Consider the following 17,596-nt stretch of genomic DNA (forward strand, 5'->3'; position numbering starts at 1 on the left):
GTGCTTATTTTCATACTTTTAATGGCCGGTATTAATGAAACCTTGGTCTCAGGAATGGAAACCCTTCTTCTGACAATATTCTGTCTGCAATCTCAAGTAATGCAATAATTCTAGATCTGTTAGATCCAACGATTGTAAAATTTGATTTCATATATCCATAGTGATTGGAACATTGCATTTTCGACAGCTTGCTGTAATCAGACAAACACCCCCTATATGCAATAAATGATGCATCATTGGTGTATAGATCATAGAGCACTCGCTTTTTGTTACTGGTAATTTGAAAACCCACTACTGTCTACGCTTTTTCCACCTACCACCCGATCAAACTTGATATTGGCTACTTAAATCGATGAATTTTTATTCTTGGTATTAAATAAAAATACACCGATTAGAGTAATGCTTAATTGTTCAAGCTCACCTGATGTAAGCCTCCGTTATACATTCCTACTAGACACCTTTACTCGACCATCACAGTACTACTCCTTTTACAGTCCCTATTCTTTTCATCAGGGCTTTTGTGGTATTGGAATTGTAAAAGCTAGACATAAAATTAAATTATTGTACATGAAAGGATAGTAGCAATATTATCAACTGAAAATAAACATAAATCAAGAAATAGCAGATGAATAAAGTTCCCGCAAAAAGTCTTCTTTAAAATATTTCCATGTTAAAAGAAAAACCACAAATAAAAAATAAATAGATGAAATTAGCCCAAAAGTATAACACTAAAATAAATATTTTTTTTAAATTTAATATTTTGGAATCAATTAAAAAATATAATAAAAGTAATTAATAATCAAAATCTGTTTTTTGAAACACATATTCAAGAATAATAAATATTATTTATATATTTTGAATAAAATTTTATAAGAATATTTATATAAATTAGTGTATGATAAATAACTATAAAAATAACAATATCAAATTCATATTCATTCAATTCATTTTTAAACTTTTATAAAAACATTTAATATAATGTGAATATAATACATATTTTTCTTAAAAATTTGGTTTAATTAGTTATCACAACTGGTCTAATGACTGTGCTGTACTCATACTTAACTTTTTTTCACATAATCTTTTAATATGAATCTGATTTGTTATGTCAGCTTGACGTAATATCTTGCGAATATCAGATAGGCGCTCATATTTATTGGCTAATAGGTAAGCAGATTTAAGCTGACCAATAAACATAAAAGAAGAAATTCGTAAATCTACATTATTGATTTTTTTAACTAAATTATCAAGTACTGCTTTTACTTCCGGTTCATTGCTATGAATAGTAGAATTTATAGCTATGGACAATATTTCGTCAACATCTCGAGTACTTACTCCTCCATTGTTACTTCCCGCGCAACTTAATAATTTTTCTACCTCTGAAATGCGTTGATTTCGAGCCAGGTATTTTGCAGTAGCGGCAAACACTTTTGTCATAGGCAATTTGTAATCCTGAATAATTCTTAAATAAACAACATTGCATGAAAATATTATTATCGTTATATGTTTATGTTACTAATTTACCTGTATACCAAACCAAATCCTTCTTCTATGTTCTTTCCACACAATAAAATTAAAATACAAATTTGTATTTTTTTCTGTGAATTATCGAAAAGTGTAGGTAACATTGAATCTATTCGAATCTATTTAAAATATAATTTAAAAAACAAAATTAATTTCAATAAAATTATATTGATATTAATGAATTATATACTAATATTATTCATTTTTAGACCTAGAAAGATGAAACATAAACTAGGCTAATAAATAGGGCAGACACTAACAAATTGCGGTGAAAAATTGGAGATCTGGACACAGACTAAAAATTACAATACCATGGGTTGATATGCCAACATAAAAGAGACCTTCCACAAAGTAATGCAAAAGCAATTCTGGGGGGAGGGGGCTTTGTCTCTTCATAGTATCTTTATGTGTTAGAGAGTCAGGCTCACCTTTCCGACGATGGTCGGTTTGACGGTGCATAAGGCATTCCAACTTCATATCACAAAAAATTAATTAATTACTTATTATTAAAAAATATAAAATGAGATTTCAGTTTGAAAGGAAGATGCCAGTTTATTTCTTTCTGCATTGATAGATTTAATGTTCAACATAACGAATTAAAACCAATTTTAATTTTAGAATTAAATTAGAAATTTTTGTAGTCTTGTAATGTTACTAGAATATAATTTCCTAGTATGGACTATATAATTTAGATTTTGTTATATAAAAAGTTTTATATTATACTCTTATAATATATTATCAATTTTGGACTTTAATATGGAATTCTATTCCCGGGAAGAATATTTTATTACATTCATATTTATTGGAACAATTAATTTTTTTTTATCTTGAATATTTAAATGTTTTTCACAACTAAAACATTTTTTTAATTCTTTGTACAGAATAATTGTTATTCCTTTTTTATGTTGTTTGCTGTTTTTACCTGTTTTAGGATCTTTATAGTTAGAGGTTCAGCGCCCATACTATCATATTCTTTTTCGCAATTAGCTAAAAATTTGGCCACTTCCATTTGTTTGAGAATTGTATTGATATGACTGTTCAATGAACGACCATCCATCTGCATTTGAATATTAGTGCCCAGTAAAGAAGCATTAGAACGTTGACTATCCGTAGAGTTTTTTCTTCTTTCCGAATTATTTAAATTTATCGCATTCCACTGACAGTTTTCCAATTCTGCTTGTAAGTGAGCATGAGCATTTTGAAGATGTTGCACATTTTCATGCAGTTGTTGGAATTTATGGCAGTTTGAAGTATAAAATTTGACGCAGGTAACGCTAGCACGTACTGGATCGTTGAGTAATATTTGGAGTTGATATAATGAATTTAATAAATTTTGGCTTTCAAGATATCGACAGGTTTGTAGTAGCGCATTTCGCCATATATTTACTCGCCCATCTAACTCTTGCATGTTTGTTATTAATTGTGGCACTCGTCCACAACGAAGGGATAATAGGTATATATTTTGTATAAAAAGATCGGCGTCGAGATTCTATAAAATTTATTCATAACTTAGATATAAATTTTAAAAAAAGTGAAGTTTACACTACCTGAATCAGAAAATACCTTAGTGCTTCATTAACTTTTTCATGTCGCATCAAAAACTGCAAAATATCTGTGTGAGAACCGTAAGTAAGTACATAATGCATGGACTCATCAAAATACTTTGTAGAATTCTTGGAAACATCTTCACCGTAGACCGCTTTTGAGATCATTTTTAAATTACCTAATGTGGTTAAAATATTTAATGCTGGTTCTTGAATTCGTTTGACATAATGCTCTTTGTGACGTGAAAATAAAGAACTAAGTGATATACTCGAATCGCGTATAATGGATGCACGATGAAGAGTTTCGGGTTGTGGTTTTATTGGTGGTAAAGATTCGATTAAGTTTAATACTTCCAGTAAAAGAGCTGGACCACGTTGTGGTCTTTTAATAACTGGTATATTTAATTCCTTATTAACGTCTATCGTATCTGACAGATGTGTATTTTCAGTATCATTAGACAGCTTACGATTTTTTATATATTTATAGATTTTTGAAATAGCAGATTGATTTGCTAATTTTGGCATACAGTAAGAAAATTTTTCACGAGCTGTAATTAAAAAAAAATTTATAAAAAATAATATATTCAATATCAAAAAAATCCTACGAAAAAAATATTTCTTACTACTTATACTTAGTAATCACCTACCAACATCAAAGCATCCTGTTTTTAAGCAAGCTAAACCATGTGCAGCCATAACTCCCGCAGTTGAAAATCCATATTTTAAATGTAACTCAAGTGCTAACTCCCAATTCTCTACTTGCACTAACGAATCAGCTAATCTACATAAACTATTATTGTTGAATGGACCAGTCGATATAAGTGATTCACAACCATTTTGCACTATTGACATTATAATATTGGAATGTTCACGAATAGTTTCCACTTCATCGGGTCCGCCTCTAACCTAGATCAAATAAATAGTCCCGATTAAATTGCAAAATTTAATTTAATGTGTTTGGTTATACTAAAAACTTTATTTACATATTTTATTATAGAGAAATTTTATTAAAGCCGATATTCTAAGTCTGAGTGCTATAAAGTCTTTACTTACCTTTGCTGCTAAAGCTAAACAGTTCATCATTTTTGCTACTAATTCATAATCGATTTCTGGATTTGGTACTATCAGTTTCTCCATTTTTCGACAGTGATATAATAATAAATCAACACATTTTTGCTGCCCTAAATGATGACTCAATATAGAAAGGCACAGAGCAACACTTGGTGCATGGTCGTAGCAGAATTCTTCCCGCAAAAGCTTATCGTGTGTAATGTTACCACTTAACTTCCATTTAAATAAATCTGCATGACGTTTTTGTAGCAAATCAAATCGAGATATTGTATCTGTAGTAATAAGATCAGAATCCCTTGATGTTTTACTTTGAGTTTCAGTAATAATACGCTGACAATCATCACAAATGCGTACCTCTACTTCATCATACAGTTCAGGTATTCGCAAACGATGTGTAGAGCATGCGAAGCAAACCACTCTTCCACATCGACGACAATGATGACGCCTCATTAACATCGTAAATGCTGCACGCTTACAACACATACAATGTGTGGTATCTTCATCTTTCACCCATTCACTTCGTGTTGGTGCATGTTTTGGTAATTGAAAAGCACCACACAGAGAATCAAGAGATTGGTGAAAATCCGTTGATTGAGAGTTACCTTCTGAAGCTGAATTTCTCTCCGATATGTAATAATCTAAAGCTTTTGTAGCATATATGCGCAGTAGCAGATCAATGCATTCGTTCGTTATATAATGATCATATTGGTACAAATTAAAATTAAGTAACATAAATGCAGAGTTTACGGAATTCGCATTATTCGATCCAATTTGAAAATGTACGTTCCGAGGCGAATTAGTGTTTTTGGTATGTATATCATAGACATGGCCACGTTTGTCGAAGCAGTAGATGCAAACATCACTATGTTTATAAACTTTGGTATTATATTCCTGCAAAGTTGGACGCACAAAACCAAGTATTTTTGTTAATGTCTCAAACTTTGCATTCATGATTAACTGTTCAATTATCAAAAGTGGAAATCTTAATAAATGCCAAAACGAATCACGTTCTCTTGGTTTCAGTTGTTCAAATATAATAATTGAAATTGTATAATTTTTTAATTTTTGAATTTCATTTTTGTTATTTTTTACCAAAAATTCAATAGCGTATTTAACTAAGAATAAAGAACGCATTTTATCTTTGTTATTATTTAAAAATTCAATACAGGTTTCATTTGGAAATAGCTCTAATATCTGAAGTAAGTATTTGTTAACTTCTATGTTTTCTGACTGCTCATCATCTTTCAGTTCAAGTAAGATACTCGATAAAACTGATAAAAAAACTGATTTTTGCTGTTTGAAACGATTAGATATATTTACGACTTTGCTCCACTTGTAGCAGAGCTTGTACAAATGCAACTTTAATAACTTCTCAAATATGGCATTCGGAGTTTTTAGGCCAAAATTATACGCTTCTGGCCATAATTCAAATTGCAACACTTCTGAAACTTTAGCATAGATTTTAATATCAGCTAGTGTATCTTTCAGTTGATTTCTTAAGGTTAATGGTATATGTGTAACACTCCTATGGTGTAATGTACTTTCAATCAATTCCTTTGCCAGGCGAGTGGTCTCAATATGTGTAAAATGATCTTTTATTAATTCTGCACGTAACCAAATATCCCTCATATGTAATCCTAAGTTAATATGTTTTGGATTGTGAGCTATTAACTCACTTATGAGATCATCCATGCCCTCAGATCTTTTTTCTTTTGACTCTATGGAAAGATTCAATTGTAAATATATTTAACTTCACATACAACTGTTTATAATGCAAATAAAATATTGTAATTTAATATATATACAATAAATAAAGTAATTATTTTATTCATTTAAAAATGATTTATATAAATTGTATACATAGTTACTAAGATAGAACACAATGTATTTTAACGACTATTATGAAAGTTGTAGATTACAGAAAAAAGAGGAAAGTATATGTTCTGTAGTGGGATCTCTCCTACATAGGTTACTGAACATATTTAACACTAATAATAGCATTAGAATTGAATAGAAGTATCTTTACGCAGAATTGTTTGATACTTCTCCATAGTACTACAACAGTAATCCCATTTTCTATGAAAGACAGACAGAAATAAAATACGAATATGTAAAGGCAGAGATGAATAATGGAAATTGGAATTGTTTGTGGGAAATTATAAGGGCAGGAAATGGAGCTAAGAGTGGCAATGATATCTTTTACAAAAAAAAATTAAGTTTTTTGCTCAATAAGGAACTAGCAACAGTTTTCAGTTTATAGTTTTAGGAGTGATCAGGTCTAGATACTACAGCTCCTTACAGATACAAAGCTCGTTACTCTTTCCAACAGATACCTAACAACCAAGTTCTTCTTAAATATCTGGGTCCAGTATAGCATTGAGCTGCACGTAGCAAAACAACTTTCATCAATAAAGATATATAGAGTATACATACATATAGATACGTATAAATAGTAATACCTATAAATATTTTTGTTTTTCTAATTAATATTTATTTTGTATATATAACAGATTTGTTTACTTACTCAGATTTCCAATTTCAATCATCAATAACTTTACTTTCTCAATATTGTCACATGAATCAACAGAAATTTTTTCAGAAAAAAAATCAGTTTTAAACGCTGCAACAAATTTATTCCCCTCATAAAAATTATTTAACTTCTCTACTTCTTGCAATTTTAAGAAGCGTATCAAGAATTTCGAATTGATTTTCTGATGTTCATCTAACGAAAAATCTCCGTTAATAATCACTCCTTGCAGAAGATACGCCAAAAGTTTATTTTGATTTGATACATAATTAAGAATTGTTGTTTGTTTTTTAAGCGCAACTAAACGACGATTGTTGATGCGTTTGTCCACAATTTCTGGACAAATATTCAAGGCAATAACATGGATCATATTCATATTTAACGCAACTACATTAGCTTCAATTTCCATTGGTGTCATATTGCATTCAAATATTAGATCTCCAATTACTTCATAAGGATCTGTTTTTAAAAGTTCATTCAAGTGATATTCCAAATTGCTATCACGTAATTGCAACAATTTTCTTAACTGCATTACATAAGCGATAAACCGGACATAATAATTAATACTTTTTTGTAACTTTTGAAAATCAAAATTACAAAATTCCAAATTATCGAAACTCCCCAGATCAGATGAAGGTTTATTAAACAAAATATTAAACGTAGATTCACGTTGAAGTTCGGTTTCAAATTTACGTGGCTTAAGAGAATAGTAATTATTACTTAATATATCTTTTAATGAAGTGTAATCATTTTGCGTTAACCGTATACAATCACATAAATTCTGAAGAAGTTGCGCCGCACCAATATTTTTAATCCACTTCGATCGAACAGGCGCATCGTCTTTGCAACTGGAAGTCTTACTCTCAGTCATTTGTTGTTGTCTCCTTATTAACATTAATATACTGGAAGTGATTTCGCGATTAAAAGGCAAATTCAAAATTAAATCTGTAATAACTAATGCATTTAAATTGCGTTCTTCAAATTGTTCCAGAAATGCATATTGCGGATTACTACTGTACTTCGAAAGCAACTGTGTCAGTTTTGGTGTTTGTTTAAGTTTATGAATGAATGAAAAATGTTCAACAACATTTATAATTTTTGAAATTTCAAAACCTATGGCTGCAACATTTCTTATTTGATCCACTGTCGCTTTATTATTACTGTTATCATTCTGTTGCTTATAGTTGGCAAAAATAGTTGTTAGCTTCTGTTTGACCAGCTGATGTTGCTCAACAAAAGATAGTTCATGATTCAATTCGCTGTTCTCCAGATTAAATGTCTAAATATATGAAAATTAAAATTCTTTTAACAGTTATAAAAATGTGTAATAATAACATTTAAAAACTTTAAAATAATATAAAACACCGTTTTCTACAATTTTTTTTGTGTAATCTTGTTTATTTTTCACTGTTTTTGAACACTGACTGCTTGGTAAGCTTGACTGCTTAGGTTTGATTGGTATTTCATATAAATCCAATTTAGTAGTGCAATTCATATACGGTATGGAATTTGCAATGTATGACTTATATAGCTATTTACATAACAAAATTTAAGGTAGCTGTCGAAAAACAAAGTGATGGCAGACATTTTTAAAGTCAAAAGTCAAAACAAAAGTCTCTTCTTCTGGCTTACTTACGCAAAGGCAGTTTGTCGATGTTTCAATATCAACAAGTTAAGCCAAACGAGCAGTGAATAGGGTATGATATTGATATTGAGGACTTTTAAATATTACTTGAGGGTTCTATCATAGTACTCAAAATTAATGATAAATAATATCAGTAAACATGAATTTTAAATAAAATGAGTTTATTAATTTTAGGTCCATTAAACTAATTTTATATTTTAAATTATATTTAGAATGATAAAAAATCAATTTGTAAATTAATTTGTTGCATTGAATTAATTAGTCAATTTTATTTTTACAGATGAACTTTTCATTGCCAATATTATTCCTGCTTTTATTGACAATATTAGCTACAACGTTTGCGATATGGCTAAAACCGATAGAAGTCAGATATCGTTATAAGGAAACATTTTCACTGCTGAGCAACACAACGGATTTCAATGTCAAACTTTAGTAAGAAACAAAGCAGAAGAGACTCAATTGTTAACTAAAACTTAGTTTCGTTCTTGTTGAGCTTTAAAGTAGGAACATAAATGGATTGCAAGACAAATGCAGTCAGATGTAATAATAGGAAGAGTGAGAGTGTGGAGTGTGATGTGGATGGGATGTCACCTCAATCAGGCGAACCCTAAAACAATAAAAGTAAACTTCCTGTGTGGAATGGAAAAATTTAGAAAATTTTTCTACTCTAAGCTGGATCAATAAGCTTTTGTTATACATGGAATTCATCATTTATTCCTAGAAATTGCAGACAGAGGATTCTTAAAAACCTTCATGTGGAGCAAATATACCCTAGAAGACTACAATATTTTCGCTAATGTTGCCTTTGTTAGAATAATTGTCGATGTTTTCATGATACGAAGAATAATAGATTGATTGCATGCAATTTAGTGGAAAGTCTCTACTACTGGCTAAAAATCCTATAATTATTTTATGTATTATTTCGTTCCTAGTATTTTTTTCATGTCAATTTTTTTATATTAAATAAAATATATAAGTTTATGTTTTGTTGATATGGTTAGATAATATTTTAGATATAGTTAAATTTACCTTTACTATGTATTTAGCATCATCGAAATTATTAAGCGATAACGCCATTACGGCGACAGTTTCTGCTGACACCAACATTTTTGGTATTATGCTACGATCAATAAAATAAGCCGCCAAGTCCTGGCTTTTTAATTCAGTGATTACATTAGTTATATTAGAATTGGCGCCTACACTAGCAACCATTATATTGGCTTGAACTCGATTTGTTTCAATTGATTGAATATTATTTCCAATATTCGTAATTAAAGCACCACTTACAGTTGCTCTTCTTCGTTTCTTTGCTGCTTTTCGGCGTGTTAAGCTTCTATAGTTCAGACGTTCTCGACTTTCATCATCGCTTGAAGATTTTTCTTTACAATCGACATGCGTTTTCACTAATTCTATTAATTCTTCAGAATCCATTAAACATTTTTTGTGTGCACCAGAACGCAGCAACGAATCATCAATTTTTTTTAATACTGAATATTTCCATAAAGTGTCCCCAATAATATCAACTATGCGTTGGAAACGTATTTGTATGCATTCAGATGAGTTTTTGTATGCAATTGAATGCAACTTTTTTGTAACAAAGTTCTTGAGGTATGTAAAAATTGTTTGTAACGCACGTCCACTACAAATAAAACCATTTCTATTCCCACTAACTGAGGAAATAGCTAATTGTTGTGTTGAATATTTTGCAGAAATGCTATCTGAACTATCCAAGCTACTTGATCCCTGCGGCTTACTGTAATTTCGTTGAGCATCCATTGCATTGTAGTCAGCAGCGCGCAAGTGATCCCAGCGTAAAAACATTAATTGAAAAATATTTTCAATCAGCGCACAAAGTGTATTTATATTATGCATGAGGCGCATAATGTTACTTAAATCCTGTATTTGGCTTGAATAATCACCCGCATGTGTGGTATCAGTAATTATGTCAAATACTGCAAAAAGTGCAGAATAGTATGTTAGTGCCTCTAATTCTGAATCTTTAAAATTTTTTGTTGAATATATTTCCGGTTGCCATTTATATACTGTTTCAATTAAAGCGTATGTTGCTTCAAAACTATTAAAAAAAAAAACAAATAATACTTGATTTTAAAAAGAAAATATATTAACTTTACCCAGCATTAATTTTATGTTTAAATATTAGTTCTAACATAGTTGAGTTATTATGAAGTGCCTCCACCTTCATGTTTCCAATTTGATCCTGATATTTGACTAAAAATGCCAAGATTGTACAAATGCGTCTAAAATCCATATAGAAAAAGGTATGAACTTCTAAAATATCCTGTGTAGTCTCTGCAGAATTAAATACTTCCATCCATTTTGAGATATTTCCGATTTCTGTTAAAGGCCGACTGGAATCTGCAAACTCATTCGCTATCTTAATTATAAGCAAATTATTTTTGGTAGCAATGTCTGAGATACAGCTTAAATCTACTGCGTTTGTGTATAGTAAAGGGATAAAATGTTTATCGTAAAGTGCTTGTTGAAGTATAAGCTCTTTAGTAGGTAGACCAAAACTACAAATTTCCCAGACATTTTTCTTAAAATAATCGAGAAAACTCAAAAGTAAATTTGGCTCTCTCCGACAAATTAAAGATAAATAAACTTTATCATTTACGGGCTGTACTGCCAGCTTAGATATTAATTTTGAATGTAAAAAGTCTACGTTTAAGATGTCAAAAGGAAAATTTACAAGAAAACTTATAAATTCAGTGGAATTAATGTCTTTATTTAATAATATTTTTAAAGCGTTCGTCACGGATATTGTAAAAAACAACTTTGATCTGGTATGTAAAATTTCAATAATATGTAACGTCGGATATGGATATTTAACGATTAAATTTACAGTCTTGTCTATATGTTTCTCTATACTCTCTCCCCGCTTTATAGACTGCATCAATGACTGTAACAACAATTATTAGTATTTCACAACATACATTATGTGCATTTTACTGAGTCAATCTACTTACATGAACGAATTCCTTTTCTGTGTATGACAAAGCTGTGAAATAATTCTGAAGTGATTTTTCCTCCTGCATTTTAATTCAATTTCTTTATAAATTCGATTTAAATTATTAGTAAATTTATTTTCTTTGTTATAATATTCGCATATTAAAAAATATTTAAAACTAGATTTAAACAAAACAACGTTAAGCCTTAGTAATAAATTTACGCAGGCTCACAAGCTGAATTTTATTAAAGTTTTCTTATTAACTTTAACTTAAAATAAGACATTTTTATATATGAACGAATTTAACAAAACTTGGAAACAAACAATCGACAACTTCTTGATAATTCCTGCACAATACGCTGTTTTTGTTATTTTGCAGAAAACAGCTGAGTTTGTTTTTGTTTGAAAATGCATTACCATGGGCTGCTTTTTATTTAATATTATAGAATATATGAAAGGGACGTGAATTCTATTGTGAATTAAAAAAATTCGATATTGTTTATTTTTGGTTTGCTTTCATTTATTCAGGCAGTGTGCGAGTTCGAGTAAATCTAAATTTCTTAGGAATTTTTGCACTGCACTTATGTAAACATTTGTTTATTTATTTATTGCACTTATTTATTATTATTGGTAAAAAGTTTTTAAATTTATTTTTGTTTTTGCTTATTAAACATCTTATAAAATTTTTGCAATGGTAACACCTAATTTACCCTACTCGAAATTTTGGTAAATACCAACATTCCGATAAAATTTACTATTTCCATTAATTTACCATCAATTTACTCGAACTTGCACACGGCCTTATAATCATTTGAGGTCGATTTCATAGAAATACTAAAGCAATTGACGAAAAGTACTCTTTGATATCTCGTTCAGGCTGCATAATAAATTCCAATTCATGTCATTTATTTTGAGAAATGGCATTAAGTGGAAAACGAATATGTATCATTAAATATAATGCAATTGATGATTCAGATTTATTGCAATACTAGTCTAATTGACATTAGAATATTAGGCTGCATCTCTTTATGCGATAAAGGGTAATACGAAAGAATTAAAAAAGGATTGTTCTAAAATTAGGCATAAAGGTAATATTTGGTTGGTATCAAATATATAAAAAGGTCTACATAAAATGATATTAAAAGAACAAAATAACACTGTAATTTTCTTTACAGCCATTAATCACAATTTCCTGCATGAACATATATTTTGAACATTTACAATAGTTCCATTAATTACAATAAATAAATGACAGGTTAAACTGGATATAACTGGATTTCTATTTCCCTCGTACTAGATTATACCTGCAGAAACAGATAACAGTAAAATGGAAGCAACTTTTTATTTGAATTTTAGTACAAGTTCGCATGGGAACATATCTTTATTTTCTTATGGCAAAACCATGTAAACTAATAAAAATAATTTACAAACAAATAAAAAAAATTTTTTTTTTAAAACAAGACCAAAGAATATGCCTATTTAGTGAAATTTTCCTTAAGATTTAAAATTCAATGATTTTCTTTCATGTTTTCCATTTCACGAAGAGACGGATTCTTTACATCTGGATGGAGGTGATTGCAGATCGAATGGGGAAACCGTACGAGAATATCTTCCACATATTTATGAAAAATTTAGAAATATGTGGATATTATTTTCATATTTAAACTTATAATAAATATGAATTTCATGTTATATCAACAAGTAGCAATAAGTTTTTATAACTTCTTTTATTTCGTTTTTATTAATATAAATATTTTATTTTATAAAATAATTATTATATTTTACTTTGCAAAGTAAAGTATCGCTTACTTTACAGATGGTCCAGCCAAGATTTTATCATGACATGAAAGGTGGACAACTTCTCCGTTTGGATAGCGAACAAACGATGTTTGATTTGTAAATCGCTTCTTACATGCCAAACAAACGCTAAATTCATTTATTTCAACATATTGGATTTCAAATCCCAGTATTTTTTCTTTTGCCCGTTCGATTTCTGCTGTCAGTAGTGCATTCATCATTTCATTATGATGCTGATCTGCTGTTTCGGTACGTATAACTGTATCCAAGTAATTGCACAAAAGATGCAATGGCATATCACTAGGTAAATACTGTAAGTTTAAAAATTTTATAAGAAATAAATAAATAATTAAACAACGAATTAATTGCTACAATTGCTAAAGCTTACTACTTACACTCCACACCTTGAAAGGCTTAATTTTCGTAGCATATCTATTAAGTAAATTTAAAATGATATCTTGATTTGGTGTTGCAAAATCACTGTGTAACACAACGCCTTCATAAGGTGATACCTTTAACGGATTTAATATAATCTTTAATAGTGTTACAAATATTTCGCTGTCATCTGAATAATTATCTTCACAGTATTTTTTAGCTTTTTGCACATCTCCCAAGATATGTACGTAAATCTCTAAAACTTTATCGTGTTTTTTCAATCGTCCCAATATCAATGCCAACTCATCCAACATACTTTGTGATGGGAAATCCTGAAGAATAACATCAGGCGAATAGTAATTAGAATTTTTAAGTATATCAAATAATTTGAAGCGGTACTTTCGAAGCATATCCATTTGTTCACTGAAATTTGCATTTTTTTATTTTTTTATTTTTTTTAATATAGATAACTCTTTACATACCTATCATTTTCACTTGCAGACTTTATTAAGACTTGCACTTTCTCCCGATATTGCAATATTAAAACATTATGTAACAATGTATTGGTATCTTTCCACACATTAATAACGTGCTCTAAATATGGAATGACTAGAGTTTTATGGTGTATAAGTAAAAAATCTAATACACTGGCTCTTGGCAAATTTTCTACTTCTATAAAGTCTTCAATAAATATTCGTAACCCATCTTCAGCATCTTGTTTAAGCACCCAGTTAGCAAATTCAAGAATTAACTGTATATGCGCAGAACCTAACTGTTGCAAATACAAAATAGTTCTATTCGTACCAAACAAACTAGAGCCTTCTTTAGAAGATTGTGCTTGTAATAATTCTAAGGCTTTTCTGTGTTTTCCATTCATTTGATAAAGTATTATTAGTTCCGATAGTTTTTCGTGTTTTTTAAGTGTTTTTTCTGATTCTTCAAGATGACATTGATTTAAACGTAAAAGCGGTCCTATTAACGAATCGTTAGTCTAAATGTAAAGAAATAGTAGTAGAAAATATATATTAAATTAACAACACAAAATAAAAGTTCAGTTTTATTTCACTTCTATTCAGTATTGTAATGTTAAAAAAAAACATTATTTGTATACTAATAAAATGTCTTACCTGAAGATAACACTTCAGTAAAGTAGTGTCAATAATCGATAATAAAGATTTTGAATTGGATTTGGTATCAAGTAATTTAACAACTTCTTTTTGTCTTGCTAAAGCTAAAAATTCAATTAGAGCAAGTAGTGCATTCTCTAAGTCTTTATCCTCTAATTGAGTTACTGGCATAATTGGCACAACAGTGTCATTACCTTGTGTAACCGGTTTATTTGATTGGTCTTGTAAAAGATTAGGAAATAATCTTATAACATCATAAGGATCAGCAGAAGCTTGTTCAAATTCTTTCATGGCAGCAGAAAATAGTTTTTTAGAAAATAATTCCTTTGCATATCGCATATGAATTTGTCGAATAGTTTCAGCTTTCATTTCATTTGGTTCATTTGATATGCTCTATACCAGTAAACAATTTAAAATTGGAAATTTCAATAGTTTTACTTTTCTACTTACAGTTAAATCAATTGCTAATTGAAATTTCTTTTGCTGCAATAGCTGTTGACGTTGTATTGCGATGTCTACTAAACGAATACACCATAATTCAGATGTAGCGGCTGCAAAAATTGTGCCACTTCCTGAACGCACTAAAAATTTTGTTTTATTTAATTCCGGAATTGTTTGTACAAGAGTGTCTTTATTTATACTATTGGTTTCAAGACTTCGAATTTCAATCCCATTCGATACTCGTCCAATAACATAAGGCTCATCCCAAACTGTGGAATTAGCAAAATTAAATATATCACATTTGATTGTAGAATAATTGAAGTACAAACCTAGGTCAAGCAATGAACTACTCCACATTAGGGGTTTTAAGATATTTTTGTTATCCGAATGTTTTGATAAACTATCAAAATTTCCCTGATTAGGTAATTTATTATCTTCTCGTTTAATGTAATCATTCGGATCAATAGCAACTAAATATTCATCTTTTGACATACCCAGTAAACTATTTTTTAGAATGCAAATACTTGGCTCCATGTTATAAGCTGATGACGTTACAATAAGTTCATGTTTTTTTGGAGTTCTTGAATGTATCTGATGTATAATTTAAATAGGTATAAAATATCGTTTTACAGAAGCATATGAATATTATTACATCATATATGACATATTCATCCTTAAACCCAACACATATGACATCGTCAATCCAACATAGTGCCCTTGGTATATCCTTTAATTCAATGGCAAACTCAGGAGCTTGAAGCGCATCAACTTTCCAGTAGAAAAACTGCAAACGACGTTTTATTGCACAACATAATCGTATCACTGGTGCCACCTCCCCTGTAGTAGATTTATGAGTCTGTTAAAACAAATATTCACTAAAGAAGGTGTTTAGTGTAAATTAAAAAATTATATTACTTTAACGTCTAAGCAAAATAGTTGACATCCTTTTGTTTCCGCAGAACTATGTATAAAGGCAAAATTAAATTCATGGTGACTAATATCGCAAGCATGTATAATGTTATCGGTAAGGACAAACAAAAGATGTTCTGAGCTAATCACTTCCATTTGAGAAATAGCCTTTTTGCTAAAGTTTTTATTAAACATTGACATATCGACGGCGCCATTATCATCCACTGAATACATAATTAACTGCCCACTCCGCGTTCCAAGTATGACATTGTTGTCTAAATAAATAATTGGTGACGATTATAAAATATTATTTAAATTCAGTTTTACCAAATGCTGCTATAGACTCAATGTGCACTCCTTGTTTTAAAATCGAATATACATTATATGCTTGATGCATTGTTTTAAAAATTTAAAACAAATTTAGATCGAAGTTTCAATATTTAAATACTTATTAATAATACAAGAATAGTTAATAAGTAATAAGATTTCATTTTTGTATTAAATAAATTTTTGTATTAAATACATTTTATTAAACAAATCTAGAATTTAGTAGCCAAATCACTGAACTGCTCAACTAACTAATATAAACCAGCTGTACACAAATAATAAAGAAAGATTTAAGCAAAGAACACTTCGCAAGAACGGAATCTTTATTGCGTACCAATAGCTCTACAGTTATTTATAACTGTTTAACCGTAAAATCTGCTTCAAATATTGCGACATGAATTTGCAATATATTTCAATAGTATTAAACCAGTTTGAGAGTTGGTTCGAAAGGTTCTCCGAAAATCACAGACCTCAACCACTTATACATCTTTAAAAAAAGAAATATAGTGTAAGAAATAAACAGAAAACTGTGATTATTAACATTTATATGAAAACAATTGATATTTTTCAAATTTCAAAATATTTTAAAGATATAGTAATATTCAGATTTTTGTTACAAAACAAGCAAAACATTTTATTTGTCAATTAACGTCGATAAAGTAAGCAAGATTAATCTGTTTTTTAATTATCATAATAAATCACATCAGATGAAACTGTAGTAAACACGAATGAAATGTTTAATCCAAATAAAACGCTGTATAAAAATATTAAATCAAAAAATCTTATATCTTAAATCTCATTTAGGCGATTTTGCTCATTATAACCGCTAATGAGCATAATTTATCATACCAAGTGCTTTCATATAAATGAGCATATAATCAATGAATCAACTCATTTAAGGTGAAAAATGTCGAATGCAACCCTTAAAAATAAATTTCCTGCAAGGGAAATTGCCAAAATTTAAAAAAATGTGAATATCTAATTGATATATGCAATGTATATAATTGATTTAATATATATATTATATATTTATTTTTTGTGTGATATATTAATAACTGAAGTTTATAAAAGTTCTATCATTATAATCTGAGCTCATTAATATAAATGAGCAAGAGCCTTAATGAGACAGCCTGAATGTACTATTAGAAATTTTTTGCAATATATATTCAAAATTTTGTGTAATGAAGTAACAATATTACGCAATGCTAAAACAAAAAACCACAAAAGTTTTCCCAACCCAATTGTATTATTTTGTCTGCAGGTCTCAACATGGCCTTTGCTATGACGTTTACCGTTATTTATTTTGAATTTTTACCATTAAGGACTTGTAAGAGTTAGGCT

General features: G+C 29.4%; 2 protein-coding genes across 3 annotated transcripts; both read right to left on the reverse strand.

Moving 5' to 3' along the window:
• Nucleotides 1-990: 990 nt before the first annotated feature.
• Nucleotides 991-11,412, reverse strand: LOC119686337 (zinc finger FYVE domain-containing protein 26 homolog). 2 transcript variants are annotated; one of them, XM_038100899.1, is made up of 11 exons: nt 11,299-11,412; nt 10,444-11,231; nt 9,341-10,385; nt 6,664-7,945; nt 4,122-5,857; nt 3,716-3,974; nt 3,072-3,616; nt 2,447-3,013; nt 1,525-1,643; nt 1,336-1,462; nt 1,203-1,276 (listed from the first exon to the last, which is right to left on the reverse strand). In XM_038100899.1, the coding sequence occupies exons 1-11, from the start codon at nt 11,365-11,367 to the stop codon at nt 1,271-1,273; spliced, it is 6,543 nt and encodes a 2,180-aa protein (XP_037956827.1). In that variant the 5' UTR covers nt 11,368-11,412; the 3' UTR covers nt 1,203-1,270. The 2 variants fall into 2 exon arrangements, with proteins under 2 accessions (XP_037956826.1, XP_037956827.1); XM_038100898.1 differs by having other exon boundaries at nt 991-1,462.
• Nucleotides 11,413-13,001: 1,589 nt separating this feature from the next.
• On the reverse strand, nt 13,002-16,388 carry LOC119679536 (vam6/Vps39-like protein). The gene is made up of 9 exons (XM_038091946.1): nt 16,256-16,388; nt 15,935-16,203; nt 15,672-15,875; nt 15,349-15,610; nt 15,029-15,288; nt 14,579-14,971; nt 13,934-14,442; nt 13,472-13,874; nt 13,002-13,387 (listed from the first exon to the last, which is right to left on the reverse strand). Exons 1-9 carry the CDS (start codon nt 16,323-16,325, stop codon nt 13,085-13,087), a joined length of 2,673 nt encoding a protein of 890 aa, XP_037947874.1. The 5' UTR covers nt 16,326-16,388; the 3' UTR covers nt 13,002-13,084.
• Nucleotides 16,389-17,596: the final 1,208 nt, after the last annotated feature.

Source organism: Teleopsis dalmanni, chromosome 2, assembly GCF_002237135.1.
Source record: "Teleopsis dalmanni isolate 2A chromosome 2, ASM223713v2, whole genome shotgun sequence".
Lineage (NCBI taxonomy): Eukaryota > Metazoa > Arthropoda > Insecta > Diptera > Diopsidae > Teleopsis > Teleopsis dalmanni.

Bases quoted from the DNA above. Each gene is read 5' to 3' on its own strand.
- LOC119679536 (XM_038091946.1), bottom strand. From the start codon at position 16,325: ATGCATCAAGCATATAATGTATATTCGATTTTAAAACAAGGAGTGCAC. The intron at 16,204-16,255 runs GTAAAACTGAAT...TTATTTATTTAG, and splicing joins TGAGTCTATAGCAGCATTTG to ACAACAATGTCATACTTGGA. The intron at 15,876-15,934 runs GTAATATAATTT...TTGTTTTAACAG, and splicing joins TATTTTGCTTAGACGTTAAA to ACTCATAAATCTACTACAGG.
- LOC119686337 (XM_038100898.1), bottom strand. From the start codon at position 11,367: ATGCAGGAGGAAAAATCACTTCAGAATTATTTCACAGCTTTGTCATAC. The intron at 10,386-10,443 runs GTAAAGTTAATA...TTTTTTTAATAG, and splicing joins AAACATAAAATTAATGCTGG to TTTTGAAGCAACATACGCTT. The intron at 7,946-9,340 runs GTAAATTTAACT...TCATATATTTAG, and splicing joins ATGCTAAATACATAGTAAAG to ACATTTAATCTGGAGAACAG.